Genomic DNA, 23,097 nt, shown 5'->3' on the forward strand with positions numbered 1-23,097 from the left:
ATTTGCTCAAGTTCAGGCGTATTTTTCTCAAACTATAGGAGTTCTAAAGGGTTTATTTATGTTTATTAATTAATAATTATTTATTTGTTTATTTATTCTAATGTATTATTCATGTAAAAAGCATTATTTAGGGATCTTTCTTTAATGCATTCATAAAAAAAGTAAGCCTTTTTTCAAGATTTACGCATTTCAATTAATAGTAACATTCCATCAAATTGAATTGAAAAATCCTTACATATTATTCATATTATAAATTAAGAATTTTAAATGACAAAAAAAAAAAATAGAAAAAAAAACTTAAAAAAACCTAGAGCTTAATAAAACATTTTGTATGAATCTTAAACTTAAATTTAAACATTTTTATTTTAAATATATATAAATAGGAATCACATAAATCATATGGTCCATTCCCTTGTTCCATTAAGATGAATAAAAACATTTTTATTAAGCTCTATTTTTTTTACTCATTTAAAATTCTATTCTATTTAACTTTCCTATTTCATAATATGAATAATATGTAAGGATTATTCGATTCAATTTGATGGATTTTTTACTATTAATTGAAATGCGTAAATCTTGAAAAAAGGCTCAGTTTTTTGAGTGTGGGTCGATATTCAAAAGTTCTTCTCTCGGTGCCATAAAATGTTATATTAACATATAAATATTATATTAATTCTAGCTCAGTGTATTAAGGGTGTTTAGTTACTCTAAACATCAATGTAATTTTTTTTAAATTTAATTTAAGCCTTGAAAGAGGGAAGTTAATATGTAGCTTTTCTTAGAGTTGTCTGTGTGGCATGTGTTCAGCCGCAGCCCTTTCCTCTCAGGATGAGTGTGTGTTGAGCAGTGTTGTGTTGTGTTGTTTGGGTTGCTGTGTTTGGAAGAAACAGCCCGAGGGCTTGGATTCTGGAGAAAGTTCACAAACATCTGCTTCAGCTGGGAATGTCAGCCACAGCATTCCTCAAACCGGAGCCCGAGGGCTGAAAAACTGAGCTGTGTGTGTTACCGTCATCAGACGTGTGTGTTTGTGTGTCTGCCTCACACACCTGGTGTCGGTTGTGACTCAACGTTGACTCACTGTATAGTTTTTGTCACACCTCTTCCAACCATCAGACAGTCTATTCACTATATGCACTGTATCGGGCAACTCTGCGGGTTAAGTGTGTTGGCAAACGAACTGATTGTTTGCAACTCTGCCATTTAAATGTATTTTTGATTCGGTTTAAGCTCATCATTGTGTTTTTGAAGTTTGGTTTCAGTAAGATTTTTTTTTATTCAGCAAAGATGCATTAAATTCATCAAAGATTCCTGAAGATGTTTTCCACCAAAAATCAAAGCAGCTCAACTGTTTTCAACACTGATAATAATAAGAAATGCTAACAGCATATTAGAGTGATTACTGAAGGATCATGTGACGCTGAAGACTGGAGTAATGATGCTGAAAATTCAGCTTTGATCACAGGAATACATTACATTTTACAATATAGACAAATATAAAGCAGCTATTTTAAACTCTAATAATATTTCACTGTTTTTACTGTATTTCTGATTAAATAGATGTGCCTTGGTGTGCAGAAACGTCCTTTAAACTGTAGTGTATCTTGCTTTAGTTTCTTAAAATGCTTAAAATCATTAATGCATCCATTTTGCCAAAGCAATTTACTTTGCATTCAAAATATACATTTGATCAGTTTATGCATTCTCTGCAACTGTTTGAGCTAGTTTTGAATCAATGCATTTTAAATGATTCACAAACAAATGAATTGAACTGACCAACTCTAAATCTGTTTTTGCTGCTGAAGTTTAAAAATAAAATGTGCCTATATATACCAATATTCCCAATGTTGCTTCATTTTAAATCACAATCATCATATTCAGTGGATATATAGTGCGTGTTCAGGATATCCCACGATAATGAGATGACACTCTCTGATCTGTTCAGGTCTCTCTGATGATGGTCTGCGCTCAGGTCCCAGAAGGAACAGTACCAGCGGAGATGAGTGTGTTTCTCCCAAACCCTCCATCAGACCCGCGGTTTCTCCTGTCCCGTCCACGACGCCCCCTGCTGTCTGTTCCCCGCCGCTGCCCTCACTCATGACCCAGCTCAACCAGGAGCTCTTGACCTCTGGTGCCATAACGCTACCTGGTACGTCCATCAGCTGAAACAGAAACAGATGCTTAAAACTAATATATATATATATATATATATATATATATATATATATATATATATATATATACACACACACAAATTAATGCATTTTTAATGTATATCGCAAAATGAACAGTAGGAATGCATGATTAATCAAAATCAGTGTTATTTTAGTATCATTGATATATTATTATAGTTTCTGTAAGTATTTTGAATTTGATTTGATTTCATTTTTTTAATTTTTAGTTTATTTAGTTTTAGTTATTTTAGTTCTTTGACTTGAACTAAATAAAAATGAGAAATGTTGACTTGGCAACTAGCTGAAATAAAATACTTTAAAAAAAATATTTTATTTTATTTCAGTTAATGTTGATTTTATTTCAGGTAATTCATTTTTTATGTGTTTTTTATTTTTAGTTAACAATAATAATAACCCTTATTAAAATAAAACAGAAATCACAAGATGTCTTCGAAAATCTATGGCTAATAAAAGCTTGATGAAGTCAAGCTCATTTGAAAATAAATAAATTGTAGTATATTAGTATTGTAATTTTACTGTAAAATTATGATTGTCGTTATTATATTATTTTTCTTAAATACTAGGTTTTACAATAGTAATGTTTCATATTTTATTTCATATTTTTATTTAGTAATTATGATCATAATTTTAAAAAAAGAATTATTATTTGTAACAAAGTTAAAGCCATAACATACTATGGTATTTTTGTGCTTTAGTACAGTTAAAAAAAAAAAATTAAAAAAAAAACATACATTGCCTGGCCTTATCTCTGCCGTCACTCCTCCTGGATCTCCTCCGTGAGACTCGAGACCGGTGTGTCGCACAGGTGTCACTAAAGTCCCCGTGAACCAGAAGTTGCAGCCGACTTGACTTCAGAGTTATGACATATTTCCATACAGACATATTGGGACTATAGCATACTGACTGTCGGAGGGAAGTGGTTAAAGGATATTCAACCCAAGCCGTCAAACTGACGTCATCAGAGAAGGAACGCCGTTCTAGAGCGGAAGCAAATGTTCTGATTAAATCTTTCAAAATTTTCTGTGTATTAACTTGCACCGATTAACTGTTCACCACAAGACTAATAAAGTGCGCTTACAAAGTAAATAGGGTAAATTTTGATTTCATGATGACTTTAACATTCCGCTCCCACAGCTCTCGGCCCCGCCCCGCTTATTACCGCGTTATCATTTTACAGTCATTTTGATATAATCACAACATTTTTGGCCAGCCCTACAAACAAGCACAGCAAACCTGGAAGTTTTTTCAATGCATTTTAAATTGCAATTGCACATTTTATAAAAAATAAATAAATAAATAAAAATTCCCAGAGGAATTCTCCCCCAAAGGGTTCAGGCCTAGTGAAGAGTGCAGTGTGATTTCTCGGGTTACTCATCTGACCTCTGCTCCAGGTAACCAAGACCGCAGTGGGAGAGCAGTGCTGCAGGTGTGCACCAGGAACCAGGTGTGGACAGACGCGTGTCGCACCACAAACCAGATCACCGAGCTGCTCTGCTACTACTGCAACAGACTGCGGTGAGAAACGCCTCACACACACGCTGCCTGTGTTTCCATCTCTGTGGCGGCACGAGTGGGGACGCCGTTTACTGAATCAACATGGAAATGATTCGCTCAAGGCAGTTGTGTCACAGGCTTTTATTTGCAAGACAAACGTGTTGCGCTAATAAGTGTCTTGCATTTTATTTTATTTTTCTTTCAGGAGGGAGAAGCGAGATCTGGGTTTGACGGTTCTCGTAGACGCTCGCAGACAACAGGCCACGTCCACACTGATCTCAGCCCTGTCTCAGTTTCAGGTGAGACGAAGCGCTCCTCCAGTGCAGATCAGCTGTGAATATACAAACACCTGACATATACAATAATGCTAACACTTTACAATGTTTATTCAACATTAGTTAACTACATTAGTTACCATGAAATAATGATGAGCATTTATTAATCTTTGTTAATGTTAATTTCAAAATTTACTACATTATTAACATCAAAAGTTGTATTTGTTAACATTAATTAATGCACTAACATGAACAAACAATGAACGGCAGAATTTTTACTAACTAACGTTAACAAAGATTAATAAATACTGTTACAAATGTGTTGCTCATGGTTAGTAAATACATCAACTAATGTTGATAAATGAAACCTTATTAAAGTGTTACCAAAATAGTAGTGAGAAATTTTATTTTTTTTGAAATGGAACATTTATTTAGACTAAATATATATATTTTTTAAATCTAAAAGTAATGTGCATATGTGTTTTATGTTTTGTATCATATTTGATAAATCAGTCTTTTATTGCTCATATAGTATAAAACGGTGAGTATATATTTATTCAAGCAAAAATATGCAATTTTGTGCAGATGCTGATTTTAAAATGGCCAAAATATTTTATGAAATTCTGATAGCTTGTAATGTAAATCAATGAGATCTTTATATAGCAGACGACTTGCATAATCTCTATATCTCCCATTAATTTGTCTCAGTAAGATGATGTTTAAATTCTTAGTTTTATGATCAAAGCTCTTGTAGTTTCAAAACACATAATGATGATTGACAGATGATCAAATAAACCTTCCTCAAAAGCCTGATGGATCATATTTGATACTCACATTTTAACAAGATTTTTCTAAAACATGATGGATAGTCAAGTTGCAAGACCTTATTATTTGTCACACATTTGATGTAAGGCAGAAACATGGCAAGTACGCAGGCAAACGGCAACAGTTTCAACCTCATGTCGACACATTTTGAGATGTGTGAATTGCGTAGCTCAAAGCATCTGTGGTCATGTTTAACTTTTTAAATGTGTAACATTTCAGGCCTTTTTTTCAGCGTGTTGATTGTCGTACTCTGTATATCAGCTCTGTATATCTCTGTATATCAGTTCTGTATATCTCTGTATATCAGCTCTGTATATCTCTGTATATCAGTTCTGTATATCTCTGTATATCAGCTCTGTATATCTCTGTATATCTCTGTTTATCAGCTGTTGCCTGCTTCACGTCAAATATCGAAAGCAAAGCCTGTCCTCAGGGACTGAGACGAGGCCTGTATTAGCTTGTCTCCTTTAAACCCACTCTCAGATCAGTCCCAACATGCAAACAAACACAGGCAAAATATGAGAAAAGAGCACCGAATGACTTAAATATATCCCTATTAGCACTATTATGTGCAATAAATTATCTTAACAGTTTAGTCTTTGTAATTATCCATGTTTTTTAATATATATTTTTGTTGTTGTTTGATTTTTTTGTTTTGTTTTTTAATGTCTGTACAATATATGATATAAACCAGGGTTTGTGAGGGAACTACAAGGGGTTCAAATAATTAATTAAATCATAAAAATGTAAAAAATAATAATAATAATAATTAAAAAAAAATCTAAATAAAAGATAAAAAAAAAAAGATTAAATGTTTTATTTGCTTATGCACATTAATTGACATTAAAGAACTGTGGACATGTTGTTAAATTAATGAAATATTTACTAGGGATTAATATTAGCATGGGGGAAATCCCTGATTTAAGGCCCGTTCACACCAAGGACGATAACTACAGCGATAACGATAAACGCTAGTTTAAAAAAATAGCTTTTTAGCTGTTTAGCCTTTGTGATTATATGTATGTTTTTTAATTTATTATTTCTGTTTTTAATTTTAATTTTGTATTTATTCATGCTCTTTGATTTCTTCTCTCCACCAGACTTCTATACCCAATGCACTTTACTCAGTTTTGTTTCTCGTGGACAAAGATGCGGCAGTGAAAGTCGAGAGAGACGTCACGGTTCCAGTGAGTAAATGATTGTGTGTTGTTCTGCCGGTTTGATCTCAGTCTGTGTAAAAGTGTGTGTTTATTCTAACTGCTCTGCTCTGTTGTTGTGCAGTTTGAAGTCCTGACGTCTCTGAAAGCTCTACAGAAGCACGTTGACTCGTCTCAGCTCACCAGAGACTTTGATGGCACATTCCCATACGACCACAGCCACTACATTCACTTCAGACAGGTGCACAATTACAACATGTTGTTGCTCAGTCCAAATCCTTTGTCTTAATATATGCATGATATATATATGAAGAGTTCAGATGCAAAAGTCTCTAAGTGCCATCTGAAATTTTCTTCTAAAATGAATATTTTTATCAAGCTCGTATATTTAAGTTCAGTAATTTCACTTTAATGACAATTAATAGGTAATTTTCATTGCCATTAAAGCGGAAATAAGTGAACACAAACATACAAGCTTGATAAAAATGATCATTCTAGAAGAAAATTTCAGATGGCACTTAGAGGCTTTTGCATCTGAAGTCTTCATATATATATAAAACATGAAACATATATATATTTTTATATATATATATATATATATAGTAAATTAATTATTTCTTTAATATTTATTTATATTATAATATTTAAGTAAAAAAAAAATGAAAGACACATTCACATGTTTATGGGTTTTTGATATCAGTTAATGGTCATGTGACTTGGAAGTAAAAAAAAAATTCCTTACTGTTTTATTTTTTTCTTTAAAAAAAACATTTATATTTGACATTTTTATGATTTTATTAATAATTAGCTTTTTATCAACATTTTGATACACCCTGAAGTACAGAAACATTGAGCTATCTCGAAGAAGAAAATAAACTTAAATACATAAAAATGATGTTGAAGTTTGTCTGTTTGTTTTTTCCCTCCTGGCAGAAAATCGAACCGTTTGCGATGAGCTGCAGCGCCGCGATCTCTTCCCTTCAGAGCTCCATTGAGACACTAAACAACATCGGCAATCTGGAGACGTCTGAGGTAATTCTGTCAAAATCTTTCATTTTATGGTCATTCTATGGGAAATACTGTATCGTAAAGGGATAGTTCACCCAAAAATGAAAATTCTGTCATCATTTACTCACCCTCATGTCGTTCCAAACCTGTATGAGTTTCTCTCTTCTGCTGAACACAAAAGAAGATATTTAGAAGTTTATGGATTACCATAAACTGTTTGGTTACCGACATTCTTCAAATTGTCTTCTTTTGTTAAATGATCTTCTTTAGAAAGTTCTGCAGTAACCAAAATGGAAAAAGGTCAGTTGAACATTAAGAGTTGAACATTGTGTTGTAGGAGGTGTCAGAGATCCTCAGCCAGCAGAAGAAGCTCATGAAGAGTATTCTGGATGACACTAAACTGAACCGCCTGCGGCTGGAGGGCGGCACGTTCCTGGCGCGGATCAGGAAAGAGGAGATGTGTGAAAACGAGAACTACAGGTGCTGACTTTATTAGAGGACTGATAGATGATTATATACTGACAATAAAAGCTTTTAACTGGTATATTGGCAGTCAAGATAAAAGGTCCATTGATTATTTTCTCACTTAAGGCAAAAGTAAAGATGAAAAACCGCACTCTCAGGTTCTATTTTCATACATTTATTATTACCATGTCCTCACAGACGCGTTTCGGCCTAAGCCATCATCAGTGTGTACTAAGACATCACCAGTGAATTTTAAACTAATAGATATCACTATACTTCCCCAGATAACAGTGTATTAAGACATTCATTTTTTTTTTTTTACAATGTTTAACATTTTTACAATGTTATGTTTAAATATACATTAATTTGCATACATTTCCAGAAAAGAAATCTGAACATTTGTTTGACATATTAGAGTTAAAATACATCTTCACCTTCATGTTTTTAGAAATAAAATGTTGTATTAATCAGGCGAATTATGTATTTCTGTAAAACATTTCAGAATATAGATAGGAATAAAACTGTAAAGTTTGGTGTATGTAAAACTCCTGGAGTGGAGCAAAATAAACCAAAACCTCATAATTGAACAGTGCATGAAAAAAAAAAAAAAAAAAAAAAAAAGTTTTGCCTGTAAAAAAATGTCCACATAAAGAATAGTACTTTAAAAAAGATAACTGATAGCCCTATAAAAAGTTATTTTACTATGTGAATCCATTGATTTCAATGGGACAGTACAACACAAGGATGTAGAAGAAATAAAGTGATGCTCCATCATGCAACCATTAAAGTTTTAACTTCTGTTGCATGAATAGGAGCCATCAAAACAAAATGTACATTTACTTTTTTATGTATTTTTACTAAATTAAAGTTGATAAAAGCACTAATGTGATGTAGTGTTTCTCATCTATCTGACTCAAGAACTACTGCCATCGGATCACTGCTATATTTCCAATATGTTTTAATTGTTATACCTTATGCTTTTCAGCAAAAGACATCAGAAATCTCTTTATGAAACTCTCGGCAGTCAGTTCTCAGCATGTCTGAAAGACTGTTCTCAGTTCAGTGTACTGTTGGACTAATTAGAGTGCCAAAAACCGGCATCATAGGATCATATACTCCTGGATTTTGGCTGATTTTGAGTCGGAGTGATTATCAGGCACATCCGAAATTGAGTTTTGATTGAGTAACTTGTAGATCTTTGCTGAGCAACAAACTTTTTCAACCATCTCAATTTGTTCGCTCTGTTTCTCTAAGTTTAACCTCACGTTGTGTCGTGTGCAGAGACGCTGTGGATATGGTCAGTGCGCTGTATAACCAGGTGGATGAAGAGGTCCACAAACTCGTCATTCTGTCTAATAAATCACTGCAACAGCTGGAGACGCTACTGGAGCTGCGCACGTTACAGGAGCGACACGAGGAGGTGAAATATGCAGTGCTTTATTATGCTAACACTTTAGTTTGGGGACCCATTCTCACTATTAACTAGCTGCTTATTAGCTTGCATATTACTAGCATATTGGCTGTTTATTAGTACTTATAAAGAATGTATTAATGCCTTATTCTGGATGACCATATTCTACATTCCTTAATCCTACTCCAGACCTAAACTTAACAACCTTACTAACTATTAATAAGCAGTAAATTAGGAGTTTATTGCGGCAAAAGTCGTAGTTTATAGTGAATATGTCTTCCCCCAAACTAAAGTGTGACCTGATTTGTTAAATCCACAAATGCAGTGATGCACATTGATGAGCATTATATTCTGCATGTTTTTTTCTCTTTAGGCATATCTGAAGAGTTGAATGTGATAAAAAAAATTAAAAAAATAAGGCATTGTGGATTATGCAATCAAATCACTCAGGGTTTTGTGTTTTTACATCTCTGTTTTTAACACTAACAACATCCAACATTAACTAATAATAGGGCAGCTCATTAAAATATGTTAGCATTGAAAATTAGGTTGTCTGTGGTGTAAATGAATGAATTTTACTTCCGTGACCTGACTGTTATTGTTTTATTCAAATGATAATGGATGATTGGGGAAGACTATGGGATGATCATGTTTTTCTGTATCTCTCCTCAGGTGAAGAGGTGGTTTTATGAGGAGAGTGAGAAACATTTGGCTCCTTTGGATTCCTACAGTCTCTCTCTGAGCTCCATTCAGGACATGAGACAGAGTCTGGTGCAGTTCATGGAGGAGTCCACAGTAAGTGTCCATGTAGTTTCATATGCCGAAAGAAAAAAGGAGCTGGCATGTTACTGTCCCAGGACGCTCAAGAAAAGGTTTCAGTCAGATTTCATTCTCAACAACAACCAGTTTGACCTTCTCCTGTGCCACTGGACCACTTTTACTGAAGTGACACAAGACACAATCCTGACAATTAAAGTTTGCAGGGAAACCGACACCATGCACTACTCTTTTAGCTACAGGAATTCCATTAATTATGAATTCATGAAATAGTAAAACATTTGCTGCGTCAAAAATCGCATATTGTCTAAGTAGGTCCTACATTTGAATCTGAACGTACTTTCCGAGCGTTAAAAAAGTATGTTCTACATAGTGTGAATAGGGGTACTTTGAATAAAATTCAGACGTACTACATAGCACTACACATTGTTACTGTCATGTGACCTACCAGTGTCAGTTCATAAATCCTCTCCTGTGGCCTCATGGGAGAGTAAAGTGTTCATCGTATGCAGAATCTCGGTGGTAGTTCAAACATACGCGTACGTTCTCAACTCTGGCCCTCGAGGTCCACTTTCCTACAGAGTTTTGCTCCAACCCTAATTAAACACGCCTGAACAAGCTAATCAAGTTCTTCAGAAAGAACAGAAAGTTATTGGCAGGTGAGTTTAATCATAGTTGGAGCTAAACTCTGCAGAAAAGTGGACCTCGAGGGCTCGAGAGGCTTTTTTAAAAAAATCTTTTTTTTTTTTTTTTTTATAATTATTGTTATAATTATTATATGTAAGTGTTGTGCAACTGTCTTGTTTTAAAAAAAGTTATAAAAGACGCCATAGTCAGTGTGTTGGGAAAAGTCTTAAAGGGGTGGTTGATTATGATTTGACTTTTCTAACTTTAGTTAGTGTGTAATGTTGCTGTTTGAGCATAAACAACATCTGCAAAGTTACAACGCTCAAAGTTCAAAGCAAAGGGAGATAAAACCCACCCCCTGAACACGATTTATAGATTATCAAGACAGAATATGCTAATTAATGACTAGAAGATAACTACACATAAGCTACATAAATTCATCAACTAACCATTCAGAAATGTTGTCTACATGTTGTCACTTCTTCTTGAGTCTCTCCATCTTTCTGACTGCAGTTTGAACATAAAAGGCTAAAATGTTTTGAAATTTTCAGTGCATGTGTGTGTGAGGTAAAAGGACAGGAGCTGTTGAAGCTCCGCCCTCTGTGCCGGGAGCAGCAGCTCATTTGCATTTAAAGGAACAGACACAAAACGGTGTGTTTTTGCTCACCTTCAAAAAGACAACTTTAACATGCTATATAAAAATATCTGTGGAGTATTTTGAGCTAAAACTTCACATACACACTCTGGGGACATCAGAGACTTATTTTACATATTGGGAAAAGGGCATTATACTAACCCTTTAAGTCACTTTGGATTTAAAGGTCAACTAAATGACCAACTAATGTGGTCTTGATTTTGCTCCTGTAGGAACAGCAGAAGAAAGCTGCAGTGTTATTGAAGGAGTCTAAAGCCGGTCCAAGCCTTCAAGAGGTCAAACAGCACATGAGCACCGTCCTGCAGCGGAGCGAGGCACGCAGGAACGAGCTGGAGGTCCTGCACAATCTCTACGAGTTCTACGAATCGGTAAAAAAAATTTTTTTTTAATTGCATTATGTCTATTTTGCTGCATCATGTCAACTACTGTCATGATAATTAGTGGTTGACTGATATATGTTTAAAATTTAATTTAAAGATAGTAAATAACACATGCATAACAATTGCTGCAGTTCAATTTATATTTATTTTACATAATGTTTAGCAAAGTAATTGCAAATAATTAATTTTAAAATGAATGAATTTGAAAAAAGTAATAATTTTAACTTGATAAAACAAATCTCTGAAATAAACAAATTTATACCATGGTTATTATAATTAACTAAAACCAAAACCATAAAAAAACATTACTTGGGAAAAAAAATAAGCATTCACTGAAATAAGGTAAAATATAATTTAATATATCTATGCTGTCAAAATAAAAGTCCCACTTGCAACACTTATCGGCCAAACAGAAAAAAATGACTGATGCAATAATTAAAAAATGCCAGATATCCACCATTAATGATAATGTGAATGCTAATTAAAACGTCTCTCACGCAGGCAAACCAGTGGATGGTCCATTGCCAGGAGTATTTCTGTCAGCTGAGGGTGGACGATAACGCGGTCAGTTACACGCCTGCTGTGCTGCATGTTTTGCAGGGTTACCACAGTGAAGCCACAAAGTTCTCCCTGGACAACTTCAGCGCGCTCAACCAGATGGTGCTGAACCTCAACAGCCCACGGGAGCTTCAGCAGTGGAGCAACATCTGGCAGAAGTGCCAGCAAACCAAACAGCAGCTGGAGGAAGCACTGGCCAATGCTGCCAAAGAGTCTTCACTTACAACTATGACAACAAAACCTTTGGAAACCCAAAACGGAGTAGGTTCCTCTGAGCTTCCCACTCGCAACTCTTCCTCCACATTGTGTTTTGAGTACGAAGATGAGAAACCGCATTCAGCAGGACCGTTCTCTGGAAGCCGGTTCCCATTTCCACCGGAGAGCGGCGAGCTCTCTCCATCCCCGTTTGACGACACCGACAGCGACTGTACGGTCGACTCGTCCGCCTCGTGTCACTCCGAGCCGCTTCATTCACCGGCCACACGTCAGCGCAAGCAGCCGCTCAAAAAGATCATGAAGAAAACCATGAGCTTCGAGCTGACGGCGCGTGACAAAGCTCACCCGGATGCCGGGCATCATGGGTACACAGGCATCTACATCAAAGGACTGGAGGTCACCAACAACGTGTGCGTAGAGAAGAAGCTCCAGCGGCCAGACGTGAAGAGTCCGTCTCTGGGCCGCAGTCGCAGCATGTCGTCCCCGTCCAGAGCCTGCAGACACAGCGCCGGGGACGTGAAGACACACAGCAGGTGAGAGGAGAGGAGCGCTGTGCAGGGACGCTAACTGGAAAAACAAGACAATAGGAGTCATAATAGTAAATAATGGAAGTAATTAAAAATAAATCTTAATAAATATCTGTGTTTTTACTGTTGTCCTGTAAAAATAATATTTAAAGGGGTGGTTGAATATGATTTCACTTTTCTAACTTTAGTTAGTGTGTAATGTTGCTGTTTGAGCATAAACAACATCTGCAAAGTTACAATGCTCAAAGTTCAAAGCAAAGGGAGATATTTTATTTTAAAGAAATCGCTTTTTAAGGACTACAACAAACGGCTGGTAGGAACTACACAACATTCCTCCCGGGTTAGTGACATCACCAACCCTAAAATTTACATAAACCCCGCCCCAGAACACGATTTATAGATTATCAAGACAGAATATGCTAATTAATGACTAGAAGATAACTACACATCAGCTTCATAAATTCACCAACTAACCATTCAGAAATGTTGTCTACATGTTGTCACTTCTTCTTTTGAGTCTCTCCATCTTTCTGACTCCGGTTTGAACATAAAAGGCTAAAAGTTGTAGAAATTTTCAGTGCATTTGTGTGTGAGGTAAAAGGACACAAGCTGTTGAAGCTCTGCCCTCTGTGCCGGGAGCAGCAGCTCATTTGCATTTAAAGGGACAGACACAAAACCGGTGCGTTTTTGCTCACCCTCAAAAATTGACAATTTTAACATGCTATATAAAAATATCTGTGGGGTATTTTGAGCTAAAACTTCACACACACACTCTGGGGACACTTTCGAAAAGCGCATTATACCACCCCTTTATTTATTATGATTATTATTATTAACAATATTATTATTAAATACTAAATTTTTATTTTACAGTATTTTTTTTGTAATTTTATAATATAAAAATATTAATTATTATTATTTAATACACATTTTTACTGATTTATTTTAACTATTATAATTCTTTATTGATTTGTTTCACTTTTATTATTTTATAAATTAAATAAATAAATATGATAAAAACATAAAATAAAAACATAAAAATAATAAACAGCAGGTGAGTTAAGCATTGTGCAGGGATGCAAAAAATAAAGACCACAAATATTAGTAATATTAGTAAATAATATAAATAATTAAACATGAATAATATACATTATTTGTAATTTTACTGTTGTTCTGTAAATAATAATAATAGTAATAATAATTAACAGTTTTTGTTACTCAATATTTTATTTTACAGTATAGCATTATTACTATAGCAATTCTTTATTGATTAGTTTAATTTTTATAATTTAATAAAATAATAATAATAATACTTTATTATTATTATCCATCATATTGAATGGGTTCCATAAAAGCAACAGTGAGAATGTAACATGTAACAATGTAACGGTGACATTTAGGGATTTTTAAAAACTCTATAAGGTCTGGTGGAGTTTTTCTCAATATCCTCATGTTAAAATCGACTGTAAATCCACATTTTAAAGCTGATAAAAGCCAATTAATAACAACTACACAACTCCCTCTGACTCTCCAACCGCGGTGTGCTCCTCAATCACGCTCTATCACACTGTCTTTCAGCAAAATCCAGCACATCATGGATGAGATGATCGCCACAGAGAGAGAGTACGTGAGGTCTCTCAGCTACATCATCCAGCACTACTTCCCTGAGATGGAGCGACTGGACCTTCCTCAGGACCTGAGAGGGAAGCGCGGCATTATTTTTGGGAATTTGGAGAAGCTGTGTGACTTCCACAGCCAGTTCTTCCTGAAGGATCTGGAGATCTGCGCCCACTCGCCCCTGTCCATCAGCAGCTGCTTCCGAAAACACGTGAGTACAAATAACCTTTTAAGCCGGGTGCACACTGTGCGATTTTACAAATCCAGACACATTTTGCAAATCCTAAAAGAATCCTCTGATCCTAGACTAAAATCTGAAGTCTTTGATCGTTAGTTTGACACGTTCACCGACAGCCGATTAATGACCGTAGGTGAAATTCTCAGTGTGACTTCTCCTACGACAATCGTCAAATTGTCTTTGTTTATCAAGACATCCCAGTAAACAATAACCGTCTTTCAACGTTGAAATATGGTTGAAAATAAGTCGGTCCGCCTTGGACTGGTTTTCGGCGTGATTTCAACTAAGTAGTTTCGGCCGGACTGTTTGACCACATGTTTTCAGCTGATCATCTAAGACAGGATAAGTCTGTTATACATGCTAAAATAACGGAGAAATACAAACTACCATACCATGTTCATTATTATCTCAAATAAATGTAAAGAGTTTTACATATTCCATCAAGACGTTGAAGATCGACCCGTTTTCAACGGTGAAAAGTCATAATTAGACATTGAAGATTTACGTCTATTCAACGTCTAATAGACGACATTTTGCTAGCTGGGAAGCCATGACCAAAATGAACGTTTAGCGATTTCTTTGTAGCCACCATTTCAATCCAGCGTGTAATGTAGCACACATTACCGAACGTGTCATTGATTGATGATGTAAAACTCCAGACAACTTTTCTTGCATGCGTCCGACTGTCGTACATTCTGACATTACTGACAACTGATATCTTACAGTAGGCGCGTTTCCATTACAGATTTGCGCAAAACTTTTGCGATTTTTTCTAAATGTCGACAAAAAACTATTTCGAAATGATGCCGTTTCCATTAACCGATGTTATGCGACTAAAACTTCATTTTTTCCTCTCGCGATAAGTAAAATAATTCCAAAAACCATGGTTATGAATGTTGATAGGTTTATGTACTATATACCAGCCACTGCACTGGCCATTATTATTAATCGAAGGAGATGTATGTGTGTTTTCCAAGCATTAATGGTAAGGAACGACCCTTATTATACTTGTGAGCGGCACATATGAGGTGTTTCTGGGTGTTTCTCCCTCATATCTGCTTCGAGGTCTTGATTGTGGCATTTATTTGAGGTTTAGAATCCAGTATTCCTGTAATTCTTTTGTCTTTTATGAATTTAATAAAGAACTCTGTTTTGTCTTCTATCCAAACATACCGCGTCATCTACATCAGGTAACCTGTAAATGCTCAAAAACTGTTTCCATTGCAGTTTTGTGAAATATTTCTTTTTCGAATTGCCTGAAAAACCTCCTCATGTGAACGTAAAAACTTTTTTGCGATAAATGCGAGTTTTTGCGAAATTGACGTGTTTCCATTGGCCGTATTTTCAATTCGCAATTTAAATTTGCACAATTTGAAGGGTAATGGAAACGCGGCTACTGTGTCATGGCTTACAGCAATGATCATGTTCATACAGTCTGACAAGCAACAGTCGTAAAGGATGCACACAGAGATTTTAACATGATGCTGTTTGTGGTCGTGGAGGTCTCTTCTGCTGTCTGCCTCTATTTAAGATATAAATGCATTCTTCATTGATTTGTCCACGGGTAGGAGGAGCAGTTCGGCATGTACGCCCTGTACAGTAAGAACAAGCCCCGCTCAGACGCCTTGCTAATAAGCCACGGAAACAGTTTCTTCAAGGTGAGCGACCTCATGTCTCCTCCATGACGTTATTCACACGAGCTGGTTCAGACGTTTCTGAATGTCACCGTGTGGTCTTCAGAATAAACAGGTGGAGTTGGGCGATAAGATGGACTTGGCGTCCTACCTGCTGAAGCCTATCCAGAGGATGAGTAAATACGCTCTTCTCCTGAAGGATCTGATTAAAGAGTGCGGTCACTCTCAGGAGCAGGAGCTCACTGACCTCAGAACAGCTGAAGAGATGGTCAAGTTCCAGCTGCGCCACGGAAATGACCTGCTCGCCATGGACGCCATCCGTGGATGTGATGTAAGTGGAGTTTGGATGATAGGAGATGGAGTTTGGAATAAACACACCTCTTTCATAAGCACTAAACCCCCCATAAACCAATGCATTTACAAACACACCCCCCAAAAAATAATTATTCTATGCATTTCTTTTTTTAGCTTGCTTCCTAATCTAGTTGTCAAATAAACCTGGCAATGTATAGTACGACTATTGTTGGTTCTTTGACAGATTGCTTTGTTCCTCTCTTGTGAGTCGTTTGGATAAAAGCATCTGCTAAATGTGTAAATGTAATGTAAATGTAGTCTATTTTGTAATTAATATTTTACCACGAAATTGTATTTATTTATTTATTTATTTATTTATTTGAATAAATAACAATGTAAATAAAATAAAGAATTATTTAAAAATGTTATTTTAAAATATGATTTATTTATTTGAATAGATTTTATTCAAATAATTATTTATTTATTTAAAAAGCATTTAATGTTATTAAAATCAATTATTATTATTTTAAAGATATTTTAAAATATAAATATTTATTTACTTATTTATTTATTTATTTGGGAAAAAACATTTAATTTATTTAACTGAAATAAGTAAAATAAATTATTATTATTAAAATCTCAAATAAATAAAATATTAATTTTGTTTAAAAATACTTATTTACAATATATTAAATCCCTCAAATATTATTATTTATTTATGTTACTTAAATGTTAAGTAAATATTTATTTATTTATTCATTTATTTAAAGAACATTTCATGAAAATAAATATTTATTATTTAAAAATATAAAAAAATATAAATATTAATTATTTATATGAATAAAGATGTATTTATTATTTATTTATTTGAATTTTTTTTATCTAAAATAAATGAAGTAAATAATTATTAAAAACAAAATAAAACTTTATTTGAATAAATATTTAATGTAAATAAAGTAAAAAATTATTATTTGATAATTAAGTAAAACAAATAATTATTATTTTCAAATGTTATTATTTATTTATTTGAATACGCTTTCAAATATTTATTAATTTGTTTGTATGAATATATATAAATGAATATTTGAAATAAAATGAAATCTATTTTTGTAACATTAAAAGTTTGCTTGAATTGTTTTAATGACAATTAAACAATTTTTTCTTTAGAATTATCATTAAAGCATTTTTCTTTTTATTATTTTTATGGATGATTATTACTGTAATACAATATGTTTTTTAACTATATTACAGTTAACTGTTGTACAAGAACTAAAACCCCCTGAGTGACATGATTTGAGAGCGGCTGATACATCATTTCCTGTGTTGTGTGTTCAGGTCAACCTGAAGGAGCAGGGCCAGCTTCGGTGTCAGGATGAGTTCATTGTTTGTTGCGGACGCAAAAAATACCTTCGTCATGTTTTCCTGTTCGAGGATCTCATCCTCTTCAGCAAGACCAAAAAGATTGAAGGAGGATATGACATCTACATCTACAAACAGTCATACAAGGTACATAATGTGATGTCAACTTCTGTTTTATCCACAGAGTGTCTTGCGTCAGTTGTGAGGTTGAACTGTTGTATCCTTTCAGACAGCCGAGATCGGAATGACAGAGAACGTCGGCGACAGCGGGCTGCGCTTTGAGATCTGGTTTCGCCGGAGAAAATCCCAGGATACGTTCATCCTACAGGCCAGTTCTGGAGAGGTGAAGGCCGTGTGGACCAGCGTCATCGGAAAGATCCTGTGGCGGCAGGCCTTACGAAACCGAGGTCAGAAAGAGTGGCTTTTAATGGGACGAATGCAGTACTGTTCCTTTAAGCAGTTCCACTACTGCATACTGAACAAAACAATGATATTTCCAACATTATTCTTTTTATAAAAAAACCACATCAGCAAAAACATTGTGAATCTTTAACTACATTTTGTCAGATTTTTGTCAGTAACACTCATGAATTCAGTAATTCGTTAGAATGATTCAGACTAGGGCTGGGTGTTATGATGTTGATATATATGTGTCCCTGGATCACAAAACCAGTCATAAGTCGCACAGGTATATTTGTGGCAATAGCCAACAATACATTAGATGGGTCAAAATTATTGATTTTTCTTTTATGCCAAAAATAATTAGTATATTAAGTAAAGATCATGTTCCATGAAGATATTTTGTAGATTTCCTACCGTAAATATATAAAACATTTATTTTTGTGAGTGAATGCAGCACAATTGCGAATATAATTTGACAACTTTAAAGGAGATTTTCTCAATGTTTCGATTTTTTTTGCACCCTCAGATTCCAGATTTTCAATAGTTGTATCTCGACCAAATATTGTCCTATCCTAACCATACATCAACGGAAAGCTCATTTATTCAGCTTTCATATGATGTATAAATCTCAAATTAAAAAAATTGACCCATGTGACTGATTTTGTGGTCCACGGTCACATATCTTAACCACGGTATAAAATGTCTAGAGATTTTTGAGAGATTTGAGAGATTAGAGATTTTGCTATATCGTGTATATCGCGGTATGTAAATATATAGATACTTTAGAGTGATGAAATGCATGAATGAGAACATAAAGAGCGGAACGCGTGCTTGATGTTAAAAAGAATTATAAGTGCAAATAATCCTGAAAATCGACCATAAAAATTGTTATTAAGCACAGTAAGCAGTGAAAAAGGACACAGAAAGCCACGTCTCTCAGCATGCCATCACAAATTCAGTTCTCTTTCACGTCTTATTGCGCTTGAATGGCTGAATACACACACAATTATGTCAAAATGCCCATCGTGTGGAATATTCACATAAACACAGCCGGTTATGTCTCAAGTGAGTCTCAAGTTGTATATCAGTGTAATAGATCTGTGCGTTTGGTCTTAAAGTGACAGCAGCCTAATATACCTGACGTTCTGTCATTAATGTGAATCAAACAAAAGAGAAAATAACTTACTGCTCTTTACTGAATAACTTTTTTTAGCTTTTTTAAGACTATGCAATATTTTATTTTTACTTCATTTTTATTACATTTCTTTACTAATTCTAACTACATGTTAAAATAAACCTATTGTACCTGAAAACCTTTTTTTTTTATATTGTATTTGTCCTATTGTTTGTAATTTTTTTACTCTTTCTAATAACAGAAATTAGATAAAATAACACAAAATATCTATATTGTTATTGTGAAATAAAATTTCTCATTTTGTGAAATAAAAATCATATTGCCCACCCTTAATTCAGACTCATCGGCTACATCAGCTCATAAGAGTCATTTGTTGGAGAATCAGACCACGCTCATTTCCTTTACAAAACATTGAGCCGTGGCAGCGTCTCTCCTCTGAGTAGCAGAGGAAACCCTGGTGTCTATTGTTCACAGCATTGCGGCCTTTCTATAAATGCATTGTGGGACATTTTTGTCTCTTGTGTTGTTATTAGGAGCTGAAAATATGTTGCAATAGATGTTAGGAAGAAACAATGTGGTATCAAAGCCCTTTGCATTATACACTCTGTTTTTGTAGATGGTTTTATATTCGTCTAATGCATGTGTGTGTGTGTTTTAACATCAGAGTTGCGGATGCAGGAAATGGTTTCTATGGGAATTGGAAACAAGCCGTTCATGGACATCAAACCCAGCGACTCTGCGATCAGCGATCGAGCCGTCGACTACATAATGAAAGGGTCAGGTAAGATGTCTGCATCAGCAAGACATTAACATCATCATCATCAGCATCAATTTATGAAAATATTTATATCCAATATAATAATAGCCAAGTAGATTAAAATAGATACGAGAAGTATTGTTCTTTTTGAAAATGTATTAATAAATAATATAAAATAATTAGGGCTGTCAAAAGATTAATCGCGATTAATCGCATCCAAAATAAAAGTTTGTTTTTAATAATATATGTGTGTGTACTGTGTATAATTAAATTTGTATATATAAATACACACACATGCATGTATATATTTAAGAAAAATGTGTTATTTATATATAAAAAAATTATATTTATATATAATATAAACTATATAAATATATATACAGTATATATATGCAAATATTTCTTAAATATATACATGTATGTGTGTGTATTTATATATACAAAATAATTATACACAGTACACACACATATATTATGTAAACACAAACTTTTATTTTGGATGCGATTAATCGCGATTAATCTTTTGACAGCCCTAAAAATAATACATAACATATACTACTTTAATAATATAATTTAATATAATATTTATAGTTATTTATGTCATTATATATGTAATATTAACCCTATACACAGTATATATAAAAGTATATGGTTAATAACAATTGATGAATAGATTAAAGCTGATATGAAAAGTGTATATATACACACACACACACACATATATTTGATACTTTTAAGGAAGAAAAGTACTTTTCATATCAGTTTTAATATATCAAAATATTAAAATAATAATACTAAAACATCAAGAACAGTACTTTTCATATCAGTTTTAATATATTAAAATATTAAAACAATAATACTTTTAAGGAAGAACAATCATTTTCATATCAGTTTTAATATATTTATCAATAGTTGATTATTAATCCTAAACCTAATGGACAGAAGACACAGGCACACAGTCTGAAATATTTATTGAACGTGGCCCATATTCCCACATTGACTTTACTCGTCCTGTACGAAGGCATATTTTTAGAATCAAACAGCAAATCACAGCTGGATCCAGCGTTTGATCGCTGAAAAGACTTTGAGCTGATCTTTAGTATGCGGGTCCTTTCAGAGCAGTGTTATCTGGAGAACAGATCTGCCCTCTTACTTTGGCTGTCAGCGTGTGTTTATTCACTTTACTGTGTCTGACTCAGGTCATAACTTGTGTCGTGTATCTGGGTGACACGTCTTGGGCATTAGAAGCTTTTGAATGTCATGCATCAAATGTTATGAATGACTGTTGTGTAATTTGGCTCAAAGCAGCAGAAACCACACAGACAGCTGACATTCTCTGCACTTTACTGCCCGCAAAAAACACTGTTCATTCTTTATATTTTCATTTAGTTGGACAGCAAAGAACACATATTCTGTGCATAAACATTAAATTATCTATTAAAATTGATTCGTGTGGAAATTGTCCTGTGATGTGACTGTAAAATACAGAAACAACGGTAACACTTTTCAATAAGGTTCATTAGTTAACTACATTAGTTAACATTAATTAATAATGAACTGCACTTATACAGCATTTGTTCATCTTTGTTAATGTTAATTTCAACATTTACTAATACTTTATTAAAATCTTGTTAACATTAGTTAATGCACTGTGAACTAACACGAACAAACAATGAACAGCTTTATTTTTATTAACTAACATTAACAAAGATTAACAAAAACAGTAGTAAATGTATTGCTCATTGTTAGTTCATGTTAGTTAATACATTTACTAATGTTTAATAAAGGAACTTTATTATAAAGTGTTACCGAAACAACATACAGTATCAAAATGTTGCTAGAAATACCATTTGAATATATTGACATTATTAAATTACAGGGAAAATCTATAGTTTACAAATCCTTCTTAATATTTAATTATATAAAAATCCAAAAATATAGTAATATTTTTAAATAGTGTGTATTTATATACAATTTTTAAGCTTGTAAGTCATTTTTAATATTTTGATTTAGCTTTAATTCATTTTTATTTCAGTTGTAGTATTAGTAATTGTTTTATTTAGTTTCCAAGGCATCATTTCTAATTTTTCAAGTAAGTTTAAGTTTTTAGTTTATTTGATTTCAGCATACCTTCTATTATTAAAAGTTAATAGTTAAACACTTTTAATGTTTATGTGGAACTACTCTAGCATTCATTAATTCAGTCCTGCAGCTTAATTAAAAGGATAGTTCACCCAAAAATACACAAAAGAAGATATTTTGAAGAATGTGTGTAACCAAACAGTTGACAGTAGACATGGGGAAATAAAAATACTATGGAAGTCAATGAGGTCCTGTTTCGTTACACACATTCTTCAAAATATCTTCTTTTGTGTTCAACAAAAGAAAGAAACTCATACAAGTTTGGAACAACTTGAGTGTGAGTGAATGATGACAGAATTGTGGTTTTTGGGTGAACTATCACCTTAATGTATGGATGCACACGTGAATCTGCCCGAGAGCAATGGAAGCCTTCATCTGATTTCCGTCCATCTTCCGTCTCTGCAGAGTCGAGGATGCGGGCGTCCATAGCGGTGTCCTCGTTCGACCACACCACGCCGTTTAAGAGACCTCACTCCACCATTTCCAACAGCAGCTCGTCGTCCTCCAGCAGTCAGTCGTCGTCCTCTCTGCTGGGCTCTCTGAACCTGCACCTGTACCCGTCTCACCCGCTGCCCGGATGCCCGTCTCTGAGCCACTGGCCGTACGACTGCATCGAAGAGGACGAGCTGGAGCACGACTCCACCGTTCAGTCCTCCATGAGTGAGTCGCTCTATAGCTGTGTGTCTCCAGAAAAACATCACATTTCAAAATCAAATGCAAAAATAATTAGCATGAAGTAAATAGACTATTTAAGGTCCATTAAGATTTTTTGTACCGTGACATTATTTTCATGCACATTTTCCCCTAAAAGTGTATATATATATATATATATATTAGTGATGTCAAATTGATTAATCACAATTATTATTCATATCTAACATAAAAGTCTGTGGTTATATAATATATGTGTATGTATATATATATATATATATGTGTGTGTGTGTGTGTGTGT

General features: G+C 34.1%; 1 protein-coding gene across 9 annotated transcripts in view; it reads left to right on the plus strand.

Annotated features, from left to right (window-relative positions):
* The window catches only part of plekhg4b (pleckstrin homology domain containing, family G (with RhoGef domain) member 4B), a 70,306-nt gene that overhangs the window by 39,807 nt on the left and 7,402 nt on the right, over positions 1 to 23,097 (plus strand). For all 9 annotated transcript variants that reach the window (XM_079895120.1, XM_079895122.1, XM_079895116.1 and 6 more), the window contains 18 exons: positions 1,943 to 2,146; positions 3,584 to 3,707; positions 3,892 to 3,985; positions 5,887 to 5,973; positions 6,068 to 6,184; positions 6,877 to 6,975; positions 7,289 to 7,431; positions 8,698 to 8,836; positions 9,500 to 9,622; positions 11,099 to 11,254; positions 11,768 to 12,573; positions 14,146 to 14,395; positions 15,991 to 16,080; positions 16,163 to 16,387; positions 17,686 to 17,856; positions 17,939 to 18,116; positions 19,911 to 20,027; positions 22,551 to 22,805. In XM_079895120.1, the coding sequence (XP_079751246.1) occupies positions 1,943 to 2,146; positions 3,584 to 3,707; positions 3,892 to 3,985; positions 5,887 to 5,973; positions 6,068 to 6,184; positions 6,877 to 6,975; positions 7,289 to 7,431; positions 8,698 to 8,836; positions 9,500 to 9,622; positions 11,099 to 11,254; positions 11,768 to 12,573; positions 14,146 to 14,395; positions 15,991 to 16,080; positions 16,163 to 16,387; positions 17,686 to 17,856; positions 17,939 to 18,116; positions 19,911 to 20,027; positions 22,551 to 22,805 (3,378 nt within the window). The remainder of the gene's footprint in view (positions 1 to 1,942; positions 2,147 to 3,583; positions 3,708 to 3,891; positions 3,986 to 5,886; positions 5,974 to 6,067; positions 6,185 to 6,876; positions 6,976 to 7,288; positions 7,432 to 8,697; positions 8,837 to 9,499; positions 9,623 to 11,098; positions 11,255 to 11,767; positions 12,574 to 14,145; positions 14,396 to 15,990; positions 16,081 to 16,162; positions 16,388 to 17,685; positions 17,857 to 17,938; positions 18,117 to 19,910; positions 20,028 to 22,550; positions 22,806 to 23,097) is intronic.

The sequence above is a fragment of the Squalius cephalus genome, assembly GCF_949319135.1.
Source record: "Squalius cephalus genome assembly, chromosome: 15".
NCBI classification, from domain to species: domain Eukaryota; kingdom Metazoa; phylum Chordata; class Actinopteri; order Cypriniformes; family Leuciscidae; genus Squalius; species Squalius cephalus.